This window comes from Mercenaria mercenaria, chromosome 13, assembly GCF_021730395.1.
Source record: "Mercenaria mercenaria strain notata chromosome 13, MADL_Memer_1, whole genome shotgun sequence".
NCBI classification, from domain to species: domain Eukaryota; kingdom Metazoa; phylum Mollusca; class Bivalvia; order Venerida; family Veneridae; genus Mercenaria; species Mercenaria mercenaria.
The window spans coordinates 9,310,677-9,325,424 of NC_069373.1; the positions used below are offsets into that span (position 1 = coordinate 9,310,677).

General features: G+C 34.5%; 2 protein-coding genes across 3 annotated transcripts; both read right to left on the reverse strand.

The window, feature by feature from the left end:
* On the reverse strand, nucleotides 1-5,771 carry LOC123529410 (uncharacterized). Its single transcript, XM_045309736.2, has 6 exons — nucleotides 5,673-5,771; nucleotides 3,696-3,756; nucleotides 2,952-3,076; nucleotides 1,183-1,347; nucleotides 953-999; nucleotides 1-124 (listed from the first exon to the last, which is right to left on the reverse strand). The coding sequence occupies exons 2-6, from the start codon at nucleotides 3,749-3,751 to the stop codon at nucleotides 53-55; spliced, it is 465 nt and encodes a 154-aa protein (XP_045165671.1). The 5' UTR covers nucleotides 3,752-3,756; nucleotides 5,673-5,771; the 3' UTR covers nucleotides 1-52.
* LOC123529714 (uncharacterized) lies at nucleotides 5,684-14,502 on the reverse strand. 2 transcript variants are annotated; one of them, XM_053521147.1, is made up of 7 exons: nucleotides 14,298-14,502; nucleotides 13,955-14,015; nucleotides 11,388-11,512; nucleotides 10,952-11,116; nucleotides 10,702-10,748; nucleotides 9,797-9,884; nucleotides 5,684-5,798 (listed from the first exon to the last, which is right to left on the reverse strand). In XM_053521147.1, exons 2-6 carry the CDS (start codon nucleotides 14,011-14,013, stop codon nucleotides 9,813-9,815), a joined length of 468 nt encoding a protein of 155 aa, XP_053377122.1. In that variant the 5' UTR covers nucleotides 14,014-14,015; nucleotides 14,298-14,502; the 3' UTR covers nucleotides 5,684-5,798; nucleotides 9,797-9,812. The 2 variants fall into 2 exon arrangements, with proteins under 2 accessions (XP_053377122.1, XP_045166151.2); XM_045310216.2 differs by lacking the exon at nucleotides 5,684-5,798 and having other exon boundaries at nucleotides 9,761-9,884; nucleotides 14,298-14,501.
* Between the last annotated feature and the right edge of the window lie 246 nt (nucleotides 14,503-14,748).

Genomic DNA, 14,748 nt, shown 5'->3' on the forward strand with positions numbered 1-14,748 from the left:
TTTATTTTAATTACACAACTTTAATCCAAGTCGTATCTGTACCAAAATGCATTCAATGACATGCGGAATGTCCGTGCAAGTGTGACTGTCCGTGCTGTCCAACATTTTCGTATTTTGGGAATACCTATTAAAATGTTATACATGGCATAAGTAATATTAGTAATTCATCAATTTTATTAAGATTTGATTAGGATTATGACATCAAAACACAGGAATGTTTGAAAAATAAACAACATCTTTACCAGCAATCTACCTGTCAATTAAATATTTTCCACCGTAATTTCCCGTACGATGGATACTTAAAATATTCCCGAAAAGTTGCCCCCATAACTTTAATCCAAATCGTATCTGTGTACAAGTTGCATTCGGTTGTTCCACACCCTTTAAAATGAATGTCATTTGTAAAGAAATAGAAATACAATGTAGAAATAAACAATTGCTAAAAACAACATTTTGAAATTACAGCAATGGGACATTATTGTGAATGCATCAAATCGAGGATAATATGTAACAGTTCACTGAAATTGGTGACTTTTTAAAAGCGTTTAACTGTCTGAAAGTGTAGCCCCTCTATGCAGTCCATTTTTTGGAATTCATTGTATATATCAGTAGGCTGACAATTTGTTTTGTAGTGATATACAGTTTTATATGCTGTTCAATATTTATGCGAAGCAACTCTTTTTTTTTTCTATTTCCTATGATTTGGTGTTTTTTGAAAAGTTTTATCAAAATGTAAGACTAACCGTTGATCTGCTTCGAAACTTCATAGAATGATGCCAGTAAAATTGTTTAATTAAGTAGATATACCCATCTTATCATTAAGTGCTTCGACATAATTGAAAAGGTCACTTTGAATCCTAACATATATAGTTATGCAAACATCAAATTCCCTGCTAATTTTGGATATAGTACGTATTACACAAACGCTGAATGAAACGAAGTAAAAGCTTACCAAATCCCAGTAGTTTATGAATTCATCTGGTGTTACAGATCCGTCACCTGAAACAGTTAAGATATTAATCATGCGTTTTGATCTATCATTTTGTGAAAAATTTCGAGATCTGTTCAATGCACTGGTCATGCATTGGTTTTCATGAAATTTACAACAATTTAAATTTGATCGTTTAGCCGATGGAGATTAACATTTCGAGACCTAAACATTTTACCACTAATGAAACTAACCATCCGAGTCCATCTTGTCAAAGAGATGATCGTAATCGGCTTTAACAAGATGATGATCACCGTCCATGTCGTACTCGTCAAATAGATAATGTGATAGCTGGTAAAGACTTGGGGAGGTCATGCAGATAAATTCTGTATACTCGTGTCGTGACTCTCTACCATCACCTGTAAACATGATATTCGACAATTTTATTTATGAGCAATATTTGTACAAATGTCTGTAAACAATATGGCTGTTGTATATTGAAACACGTACCATTCCTTGCAAACAAAATGAAAAAAAAAAATGTATATATGTTACCATTCATTTTTGTCATTCATGCACACCGATTATATTCATATATAGTGGAACCTCCCTAATCCAAACCCCTCTAATCCGAAAACTTCTCTAAACTGAACGAATTTTGGTCCCCTTTTTTCTTATTCATTCTCTTTTTTAAAAATACCTTTGTAATCCGAAACCTCGATCTCTACTCCGAAAACCGAACAAACTTTTGTGGTTTTTATGTTTAATTACATTAAAATCTACCCTTCTAATCCAAACCTGAGTCAATGTTTCTGATGTAAATCTTGCTCACTTTGACATTTTTGAGTCTGTTTACAATTTTAACTATAATACTCTTTATAAAGGAGTCAACAGCAATAGGCCCCAACATTGATAATCAAAAGTCATGTCAGAATTTTGCTTTGTAGATCAATGCAAATAAGCACAGGTGTGAAAGAAGCAAGTTCAGGTAGTTTGTTTGAACAGAAATTTGTAAGAATAGACATACGTGCAATAAGTACTGCCAATTTAATTGATCCTTATTAATCTTTACCTTCCGCAATTTTTATGTGCAATTTGTTCATTTAAACAGGAAGGTCTAATACGTATCAGTTGTTCCAGGTTTAAAGCAGCAAATTTATTTACTGAAGTGGTACTAAATCGGATCATTACAATAACTGGACAAGTAAAATATTCTCCTTTTACCTACTTTCTGGGAATGTAGGAGTGGTGAAAAAAATGTTTACAAGTGATATTGAGAAGCTGAATTAGCAAATTTACATCACACTAAAGCAATCAATCTGACTAAAGTACATCTCCTATTACGCTACGCATAGGATCTGACAACGAGCTATTGATGACCTCGTTCTGACAACCCTTCCGCTAGCCAATCAAAAGCTAACTTACTACATTCTGCAAGCTTTAAAAAGCCTTGGTTTTTGATATCAACAATTTTTATGTCGAAATATGTCAGATAGACGGTTAGCTCAGTCGGTAGGGCACTTGCTCTGTAAGCGAGAGGTCCCGGGTACGAGTCCTGGATTAACTGCAAATTTTTCTTACTCTTTGACATTCGAACATGTTGTCTGATTGATTCAAACGAAAATAGATTTGCGAAAATAAAAATAGCAATATTGGAAATCCAAAATATACAGAAGACGAATGTGAATGGGTCGTTCTCAGATCTTCGTTTAGAAGATCAAGTACTTTAGTCAGATTGCTAAAGCAATTTACATGCTGCTTAATTATAATTTGATTATTTTTATTAATCTGTACACAAAAAGAAAAATTTACACATCATGTGTAACAAAGAGCATATTTTTTTGTTCTAAAATAGAAACCTTTCTAATCCGAAAACACCTCTAATCCGAACTTATTTTTTGGTCTGAGCATGTTCGAATTAGATAGGCTCCACTGTATAGAACTTTGAGTTATGTAGGGCAATGTTTTTATTTATACATTTTAACTTAGATTAGTAGATTACAGTGATGTTTATATATGTTACCATTCGCATCGTACTTGTCAAAGCTAGATTCGAGCTCAAGTCTCGTTATTACTCCATTGTCGTCAAAGTCATTGGCCAGGAACATGCTGTAGGCAGTCTCGTTGTATGGCCGTAAAGACAGGGCACTGAAATTGATACAAACATAACAGTAACAGCAAGGTATTTAGTACATTTCTGAATGACGCGTTTTTTCTTTTCTCTTTTGGCAATCATGATCGGATTGTCTATATTGCATGATAACGTACCATGGCTTTCGTTATGACATGTATACATAAGTTTATTGTTATCGAAAGGGTGGCAAATGGTGTAAATATTATAACAATATATAGTGTTAAATGATACATATCTAAAGATATATATGACAAATTTTCATAATACGTCAAAAATCTTTCGATTCCACTTGCAGTGTGCGCAGTATCAATGGTGATGTTGTATGAACGAAATATACTGTTGATAATTCAATATTTTGCTTACGATACAGACTGTATTAACATGTAATAAAGCAGTGAACTGCATCTGGTCATTTCGCAACGAAATTTTTGGGGATATTCTTCACTGAGCAACTTGACCAAAATTGCAAGATTAAAACCATTAAACAAAACAATGTCACAGTTTCACTTGTAAGTTCTACTGTAAATGTATGTTATCCATCCGTGAACACCAACAAATTTCATTTTCATTTGGTGCTACTTTTGAAAATACTGCACACGGTATTCAAACCCAATTTAAAATCTTTGTACATACCCGTAGCTTGCATGTATGACACAAGCGGCTGACACGAGGAGTGTTATAGCGTTCATCGTGTCTGCAAATATATTGCAAAAGAATAGATTTTATATAAAAATGAGCTAGATTTCATATGAACATATTTCAGTCTGCTAATATATATATTTTTTATATGTCTGCCCTGATGATTATGATATGAAACCGGTAGGTGGACAGACATACAGATAGAGGAAACCCATTGGATGTTTTTCTTTTATATATATATATATATATATATATATATATATATATATATATATATATATATATATATATATATATATATATATATCAAAAAGCTGGAACAAAGATAAATATACAGTTGAACTCCGCATTGATGCCACTTCTAAATAAAAACAACCTCAAAATTAGGAAAAATAAAATCCGGAAAGGAATTATTTCTTTTGCATTTCAATGTACGCTCATCCCTTCAAACAATCACTCCACTATTAGCTAATAAGACCACCTTTCTCAGTCCCAAATTATTGCATAACCCTACTTAATTTTTTTTTGACATTTCACATTTTGTCTGTGAAGTCTGGAGTAAAGTGGAGAAATAAAATCCTGTAGATTGTAAACAGTGTCATAATTGTGTTAAACTAAAATAGGCTTTTTAAATGAACTTGATTTTCTTGACTGCATAGAACAAAGAAAACATTAAATTACTTTAAAATGTTCATCAGTCAGACTTTGAAAGAAAAAATTTAGAATATACATTTGAAACCAATCTGACTAAAGTTCTCGATCTTCCTAAAAGTTAACTCTGGTGACAATCCATTCAAATTCATCTTTCTGTATAATCGGATTCCAATAATTGGAATCCGATTATCTACCAATCTATTTTTATTTGAACCAATCAGACAACTCGTTTCAACAAGCGTTTGGTTAAAAGGGACTAGACTCAGATTTTGGCTAAAAAAATCAAAAAGTTTCATTATATTAGGAACATTAGAGCATGTTATTTTGTTTCTAAATTGTCTTTTAAAAAATGTGAAATCAAGGAAAATGCCAAGCCCGAGTCGGGAATCGAACCCGGGCCGCCGCGGCAATAAATATTTTTCTGCCTTCTTGACCAGTACACGTACATATCGATGTTTAATTATAAAGCTTTATGATTGAGGCAGTTTACCTTCTTAAACCCATTACAAAAGCTTTTCAATTTTGAATGGAAAAAAAGAAAAACAACTAATTCTCATGTGTTCCTGTAAGCTTTCTTATCAGAATTATAATCATCACATATCGAAAACTAAAATCCCAGGTTAAATACAGATTTTTTTAAAACTTCTTAGTAACTTTCACTTTCAAAATGTTGAAAGCAAGGCTCTGATTTGTCAATGTAGTGTGAGTCTCGATAGCCTGTCTTCAGATCCAATGCGTAGCGAGATTATTTTAATCAGATTGCATTTTAAACTTTCTGATTTCATCAAAACTAAAAAATAGAAGTATTTTGCTCTTTTTGGACTGAAATACAAATTGTATGTGCATGTATATAGTAACTTCTAAATAACTCAACTACTTGTGGAACTTGTGTTAATAATATTAATACTTTTTTCTTCAATTACAATTTCAACATCGTTTGTAAACCTTCTGCTCTTTAGCAAAAATAAAAAAATAACTAGGCGTTATTTTGTACATTAGAAATTATTTGGTTATTTCTATATCAAGTCAGAAGCTTGAGGTAACATTTTACAGTTTCAAAATTTATTGTATGCATTTGCATATGATTTGTCAAGGAAACCCAGATCATAAGACCAACCCGCTATTAAGACCACTCAGGTGATCTCAAACTCTGATGTATGGTTAGATATAAAGCGTAGAAAGTCGTAGAAAGTCTTCTTGAGCAAAATTTGATGCAGTTTGCTATTCAAACATACTTTTTACTGATAGTAACTGTTCTTTACCATTAAAACTGATATATGAAAGCCACCACGTTAGAAAAATAATAAAATCACTTACTTGCAAACTATATGAATATAACTCCAAAGCTGTGGCGACGAAATAGCCGCTTATCAATGCACATGTTCGATAACCTTGCGTGACATCTATGCCTTATCGTTGGTAGAAACGGCCTTATCTTCTGCACTAATTTGAAATAAAATGTTGTTGTTTTTTTCAATGCCATCAGTGAATTCCAATCGCATGTTATTTTTGTTGACTGTTCACATTTTTGACATAAAACATAGCTATTTGATATAACAAATCATTATTTGGACTAATAAACGTCACATTTTGACGTAATAACATAGCTGTTCGCTACTAAAAGACAGTTTCGATGTTCTTTGCACATGTTTCTGCCTGCCTCTTTATGCTGCGTTTACACTTAGCCACGATGTCCACGATGTCCACGATTTAAAGAAAAGCTCGGAGCTCCACGATTTATTGCACAAATTTTGTATCACTACGCTTTCCTGCGCTTTCTCACGCTCTCAGTACGTTTTGTTACTACCGGCAGCGTTTTATTACGAAACCAACACGATTCTGGTCGAGATCTGCCACGATTTTCATCACGTTCTCTCAAATTTTCTTACGGTTACCCCGATATGCAATCACGTTTTGTCACGTTCTGTTTAGATCCCTCACGTTATCAAGTTCTGTTAAGCTCTCCTACGATTTATGGCCACTATTTGATTAAGATTGACACGTTCTGAGCACGATTGGCGTATAAATAGGAGGCATGGGTCATCCTCTCATTCTCTCCAGAGATTCCAAAGAGGAACGAGTTAATGCATCAAAGAGCTAAACAAAATGCTGAATTTACAATTTTCGTGTATGCCTATAATAGTTACTCGTCGGCAGCAGCAACAAAGGACGGAACAGTGCAGGATAGAAGAGAAAGGTAGGAGAAGAAGAAATAGAAGGCCTAAGACCTGCTGGATGACACCATGGCTAAGTGGAAACCGAAGGCAGTAATTGGGACAATACCCTCAACTCTTCAACACAGAACTCAGGCGAAGATGTTGGCTCCAACTTCAACTATGTAAGGATGCCTTTAGATCTAGTGGAACTTAGAATCGTGTTGTTTCCAAGTTCACCAAGATCCCCATACGATGGAGCATCAACGTCTGATGCGCTACGTTAAGGTCTGTTAAGTTCCCTCAAGATCACCACGATTCGATCCCACGAGCAGCCACGCTCACCACGCTTCTCTCAAATCGTGGACATCGTGGCTTAGTCTAAACGCAGCATTAGATAACAGGGTTGCTAGGCTTGCATACCATAAATTAATTATTTGGAATCCGGTGCCAGGATGTCATATTGTGTATTTCGTCAGCATGACTACATTTTGTGACAGGAAGACAGAAGACAGCAGACGACAAAAATATCTTTGAGGAAAGATGGACATCGCAATTGTAAGGACATTGGTTCCTTCTATGACCTTCCTGTTGTATCTTTATCCTTGTATTGATTTTTTTGTTACAGATGTTAAAGTGTTATTTATTATTATCGCAAATTTTGTCCGCATAATACATTTTGCAGTAACAGTGTAACAAATAGACCACACTTTTCATACAGCTAGTCATAACGGAAGTAAACAAGCAGAGTATATTTAAACAGGGAACAGGAAATAAACCTGCGTAACAGTAACTATATGAATACATTGTAAACATGTTCAGATACATCGAACAAAACCCACAAAACCCATAAAGCAAGCCGTTAACGTATAAATTCAATGACTTTTAGTAATTAAGCCAGGGTATTAAGAGAAACACCACTGAGGGCAAGACAAAGTAGGACAGGAAACAAATATCAAGCTAGTTCGTCCCTTTAGGGGCATTGAAGAACTAATCGTCATGGAGTTCCCCACCTGTCACGTCATCGCACAGTCAAAGAGGAACTCCTAGTTGCTGTTTAACCCTTAGCCTGCTGCAGGCGAATTTAACAGCCTTTGCAAACAGCTTGGAACCAGATCAGACGCCGATTAAATCGGCGTCTGATCAGGTTCCAAGCTGTTTGCTACTCTGACAATATTTCTTCCAATTTTGGAGCAAATTGAATGAACTTAACAATTTTAGCAGACGACATTTCCAGCAGACGACAATTTACCTAGCATGCTTAAGGTTAAGGGCTGAACAAAAAGCAGCCCTAAAGGTACATTTATTTAGACTTAATATCAATGACCAACTATCAAAACTATCACGACAGTTACCAGATTTTTTCCCTGAAGCAACAGGATGATCATTTTTTTACGACTAGTCAGTTTAAGCCTCTAACATCATGCCAGCAATGTGTACTTGTGGTTTCCTGTTACGTGTGTAATGATTTCATATGTCTACCTTAAGGGTGTTTCTCTTGTTGCTCTGTCTTCTGAAAAGGCATTGAGTACATACGTTTTTGGTTCTCAAAGTTTGCTTTTTATATTTTTATACACGAGCATTTTTGTGTTTTACATGTCGTGCCTTTTTGTTCTCATTACGTGTGTTAGAGATTCACCTGGAGGGGATTACTTTTATTTACACTGCCCCGTGTCTTTGGAACATGGTGGGGGTAAGAGTGAGGTTGGGTGCGCACCATAAACCGGTTTAAGCTCCCCAGTAGTGTTTTTGCCACTGACCGTTCCAAGGCGGTGCCCCACAGTGTTCCTTTGTTTGTTCGTTCGTTTTGTCCTCTTGTGTGGGCTTTGTGTGTTAGCGCGCGCGCGCGCGCGTGTGTGTGTGTGTGTGTGTTCTTTTGTTTGTTCGTTTTGTCCTCGTGTGTTGGCTTTGTGTGTGTGCGCGTGTGTGTGTGCGCGTGGTGTGCGCGTCTGCGTGCTGTAGGTTTCGTTTTGGGGAGGCTGCGATTTTGGTACGTGGCATTCCCTGTTTGATATTTGTCTTTGTTTTTAGCCTATCGGAAAATGGTAGGTTAAGATTTTGACATGGTAAATACGTGATTAAAATCATTAAACTCATTTTAGTACACGCAATGAGCATTGTAAGTTACTAACACTCAAAAATGTAGGTATAGGAAATAGAGATCAATATAATTGCACCTTTACTAATCCTACCAGGTGTTCTGTATTACAAAAGTGGATCTATTGTGACATTTTGATACAAGCAAAACTGTATTATCTGCACTATTATTTACCTACTGGTACTTCGTTTTATTATTGGCTTGTTAAAAGTTAATTTTTTACCATATGTAAGTTGACAGAATCATAGGAACCATGTCTTGAGGGGTAAATCAAACACAAATGAATAAATCCTTAATGATTTTGTTGTGCAAAAAAGTATGATATTGTGTCTTAAACAGTTTTCATTTTCCACTCAATTGTGTAATTGCAAGGGAAGTAAACTAATAGATCTCTACTTATAAGTACTAGCCCAAGGCAAGAGTTGTCATTCTTTGTGGATCACAACTTTAAATTAAAAATTAAAACTTCTTTTATTGATATTAACAAAACTATCATAAACTTCACATTTGTGAAATCATTTTTGGTTATTTCAAGGACTTGGAAATTAATTTCTAGACTTTATTTAATGTAATTCTATCATTGAAAATTTTAGGGCCTATCTCTAAAAAATGTACATGACTAAGCCCGCAAATGGCCTAATTCGGGTTGACTTCGTGTGTTATTACATTTTCTTGTCATTTGAAATCATAGAGTCCATTTTACTATAACAGAACTGCGCTTACGGTTGTGTTAGTGGGGATGCGTGAAACCGAATCACAATCTGTCATTGGTTGTAGATCTATGCAAATGCGAATATTCGGTTCGAGAAACTTATATAGGTCTATTTTTGACGTTTTGATTCATAACATTTTTTAACTTGCGAAATACATGTATCATGGAGGCCGTTTATTTTTTACTATGATGGAATTCTATTTAAACATGTGTTAAGGGGGCATGAGTGATGTTACACATTTCTTAACATCTAATAAAGAATAGTATAATCAAACTTATGCCTGCTATTACTTTTCTTAGTTGCGTTCTATGCTTCCAAAGGATCTTCTTTTAGAATTTGTTCCCAACCATTTTACACATTTTACGAAATTAATCGTGAATTAACGGGATTCATAGATAAAGCTATAATAAGTTTATACTTTAGGAATAAGTAATACAATAATTTCTTTTCAAATAACATGTTTAATCCAAGTCGTACTTTCTGAATGTAACATTCAATGACACGCGGAGTGTCCGTGCAAGAGTGACTGTCCGTGCTGCCCAACATTTTCGTACTTTGGGAATACCTTGAAGAGAAAATAGTATATATCATAATATCATACCTGATAAATCAATAATTTATAACTTTTATTTATCCATCGCCAAAACTTCTTGTTATAGATACAAAAAAAAAAGTTACCGTGAGTACTTTGATACTGATGCATTGTGTTGGCGATTTTTTGTTTGCCAAATTCCACACATGCATGGGAGATAAAGTCTTCTGTCAAAGCGCATAGAAAAATATTCTCTAGTTCCAGCTATCAAACACACGACATTTCGATTAATTCTTATTGAGTTAACCGGAAATGTAGCAGATATACTCACTGACTTCGAAAACATTTTTATTCTTTTATAGTAGCACACACAGTGACCGTACTAGTAAACATTTTATTCATTACGGGCAATATCTAGGAAAATATAAATATTTGGCGAAGACTGCATTTGAACAGAAGAGTTTTTGGCTACTTTTGTGTTGTTACATTGTAGAACAAGATATAATCAACTTAGCAACAGGTATATAACATTTGTGTTGTGATATTTTCTGGTCCTTCGGGGACATTGATTTCAACTCATTTTGTTTCGAAGATTGGATACTGCTTAAGCCGGTGCGTGGGCAGTGTTGCATTTTCCATTACTGCTCATGAACAGACTTAATCAAACCGAGTTTTCACCGTTTGCCTTGTTCTCGGTGCTTCCGAGGGATCTACTTTTCAGATTTTATTTATCGAAACTTATGTATAGATATCAAAATATCATGCTAATTTTAAACGAGTATTTGGGATAAAGAACGTGTCGTAAATCACCATAATATTCAGGAAAAAAAGATCTTAGAAATATACATACCTTTTCCCAGTAGTTTATGAATTCATCTGCTGTTATATTTCCATCAGCTGAAACAGATAATGTAATGTGCAAATCTTTTGACATGAAAACCATTTTTTTCGTAAAATGTTTGAAAAAGGCGAGATATGTTCAACGAACATATCACTGTCTATGAAGGGTTTCAGATCTGATCCTTATAGCCCATGGAACTTTTCAAACGAAAAATTGAAAATTTTGAAACCTAAGAGCTTTACCATAGAGGTACACTCACCATCTGAGTCCATCGTGTCAAAGAGATTATCGTAATCGGTTTTAACAAGATGATGGTCCCCATCCATGTCGTACTCGTCGAATAGATAATGTGATAGTTGGTAAAGACTTGGGGAGGTTGCGCAGATAAACTCTGTATACTCGTGTCGTGACTCTTTACCATCTCCTATAAACGCAATACCAATAATCACAAATTCATTTTAGACACTATTTGTAGCAAAAATCTGTAAACAACATGTTTGCATTTGTACTAGAAATATGTGTCATTCTGCAAATTTCGATGCAATAACATCTGTTTAACATTCAGTTTTGCCATTTATGCACGTTGATTTCGCTAAGTCATATTCAGATTAGAGATTTGGCTATTGTTTGGCAGATAAATACTGTAAAATTTGTACTGAATAAAAGCAGATTGCAGTGGTGTTTATAAATATTACCATTAGCGTCGTACTTGTCAAAGCTTGATTCGAGCTCAAGTCTGGTTATTACTCCGTTACCGTCAAAGTCATTGGCCAAGAACATACTGTAGGCCGTCTCATTGTATGGCCGTAGAGATAGGGCACTGAAATTGATACAAGTTATTCAAAATAAACAGCAATGTAATAGATTTTGCGAATTAAAGACGAGTGTGAATTGCAAGGATGGAAGTTATCTCAAGGCGCTGTGGTTCTACCCAGGATCCCGCCCTTGATGAAATAATGCCTGGGGGCACCACGATCAAAAGCTGTAAAGTAGCCATAAAACATATAACTATGTCGGCGACCAAAACAAGTCAAACTTTGTGAGCACTCTTGAGGCTATATTTTCTTCCTGGTCATTATTAAACTTTATCAGAATGTCTGAACCTTAGGTACAGGAGATCTAGATCAAGTTTAAAACTAAGTAATCTGATTTTACATAATGACCTAGTTTTTGGCACCAGATAACCCAATTACAATTTGATTTGTTCTAGATGTCATTAAGACAAATATAGTTACTTTGTAAGATTCATATAGATAAAGTAAGGGGTTTAGTGTTAAGAAGGCTTTCTTATGATTTGACCTTGTTATTATATAATCTCATATAACAAAGCTTAAACTTAATCAAGAAAAACTGGCAATGATATAAGAAAAACAGGCTTTAAAGTGTTATTTATCGACCCGGGGCTCTTGTTTTTCACTCAAGATGACGCGGTTTCTCATTAAACTAGATTTCATAAAACACAAATCCGACCAGGTTTCGTATGATATGGATCAGGTAGAAATTTTCCCTCTGAGGTTTCTATGATATAACCTAGAATTCATTAGGGCAAACATTCTGAACAGATCAGGTAGTAAATAACCCCTGGAGTGAAAGTTTGTTATTATAGTCAATTATGATTTAACCTAGTAATTTGGGTTTTAACTACAATATAGATTTCAAAATAGGCAACCATTCTGAGGAAGTTTCATGTAGAGAAAATAGAAAACATGGCCTCTAAAATGTTAAAGTTTTTGTATGCTTTGACTAAGTGATCGAGTATTTTACTCCAGATGAACTAGTTTTCAGTGTTGTTATATTTTCTGGTCCTTTGGGATCATGGATTCCATTCAACATTGTGTGTAATAGAGTTCCGCCTTAGCCGCGGTGCTAGGGGCCTTGGGAGGTGTTGCACATTTCATTACCTCTCATGAACAGACTCAATCAAACCGAGTCTGCTATAATTCTTCTTGATTGCATTCTTTGCTTCCAATGGATTTTTTTAACTTAATCTAAAATTAATGGAGATATAAACATTCTGACTACGTATCATAAAGATCTAGTTGAAAATATGGTCTGTACAGTGTTGCCACTGAAATGTTAATTTTCCACTTCCTAACTTGGTTTAGATTATATAACTTAATATTTGCTCATGTTAAAAGTACCAAAATACAATTTAGAGGCATTCATATGGTGTGTCTTTGATAGGTCAGTTAATGTTTTATGATATTGTACTTTTGTTTCATGTTTTGATCGGCCTACCTTCCAATTTAAAATGCTTGGTATCTTATTACCGTAATGTAATTTTAATTTCTTCTATAATAGTTCAATTCCCATTTTTTTATTGAACATTATATAAATGTTTTTATGTAAAGCACTTTTGAACGTATTTTTATATGAAAAGAGTGCTATATAAATGTGGTATATAATAATAATAATAATAAGTTGTACATAAAACTTTCAATGATACACAGAGTGCGGCGTACCGTCCCCAGCTGAAATGATGGGCGTGTCCTAGACGAATAGAAATTGTCAGAATTAAACAAATTAGATTTTAGTGAGGGGGTCTAGGATAATAAAACTGCCAAAAAAGAAGAAAAGAAATAAAAAGCAGGCACAATATCAAAAGAGTGTTTAAACATTACTAAATAATAGTTAAAGAGTAAATATTGAAACCACTCAAGCCGAAATATTCAAGGTGAAAAATTGAAAAGTACCACTAATGCAGCATAAATGTCGCTCTAAACCGACCTGAAAAGATCGAAATACAACAGCACAGATTGGATATCCCGGGACACTTTTTGTGTATTAAGTTTCATGACAGTAGGTCAGTGTGTGACACACATTTTTCTAACGAACAGACGGGCGAACATACAAAGGCGAATCTATATCCGCAAAGTTGGGACATTATGAGCACGACCTTATCACCGTTATATGCGCATGTTTCATATAATAAGCTTAATGTTGAGATAAGCCCCTTGATAGTGTCCTATCAGTCCGCACTCGTTTTTGTCTTAATTCGCAGATGTCTATAACAGTACGGTACTTAGTACCTTTCTGACTGACGTGTTGTTTTTAAGAAACAATATCAAAACAATAAAATATTGTTTCATTTGTACGATCAAAATATAAATTATTCATGAACACCAAATCTTTCGTTTTAATTCAGAGACACTTTTGAGAATATGGTGGTTATGCATATAGTGTTGATATTTCTATCTTAATTTGTATATTGAAACTCTTGTTTTAGTTATTTTCAAAACCAGTATAAAATATTTGCACATACCCATGGCTTACATGTATGACACAAGCGACTGACACGAAGAGTGTTATAATATTCATCATATCTGCAAACGTATTGTAAAAGAGTAACTACATTTCATAATTATATACTTCATTTTATGCACTAAAATGTAACAAAAATATGAACATCAGAATAAATATTGTCTTCAATACTGATATATAGTGTGTAATAAGTTAATGACATTTTCTTTGTTTCATCTTTAGAACAACTTTTTAGGGAGGTTGTTATTAAAACATGCTTAAATTACAGATAAAAATCGATCTATACCCTTACAGCTGATACAACGAAAGCCAAAAATAAAGCGGAATACAGAAAAATCACTTACTTGCAAACTAATGGAAAAGCTAAATGTGTGGCAAAAGACTAGCCGCTTTTAATGTGAATATGTTGGGTAACCTTGCATAAACACCCTGTCTTATCTCTGGAGAAAATCTTCTTATCGTCTGTACTTGGGTGCAAAACGTCCGATTTGTTTTGCTAGACCATCAAGGTCTCCATTTACGAGTCCAGTTCATTAGAGAAATGAACTGTATTTGTACTAAACTTTGCTTAAACACAGCCAGATATGAAAATTTAAATTTTAAATACACATCTTGTCAGATACGCATGTTTCTTCGTCTCTTTGTATGGAACGCTAGCGCTGTCTTCATATTGTCTTGTCCGCGTAGCACGTTATTCTGTTAAAACGCAATGTTATTATGTCAACATATGCGATGTTAACATGCTCTGTTAGTGTCTAATTATATTGCATAGCCCGGCCATTATGTCGAAGTGTG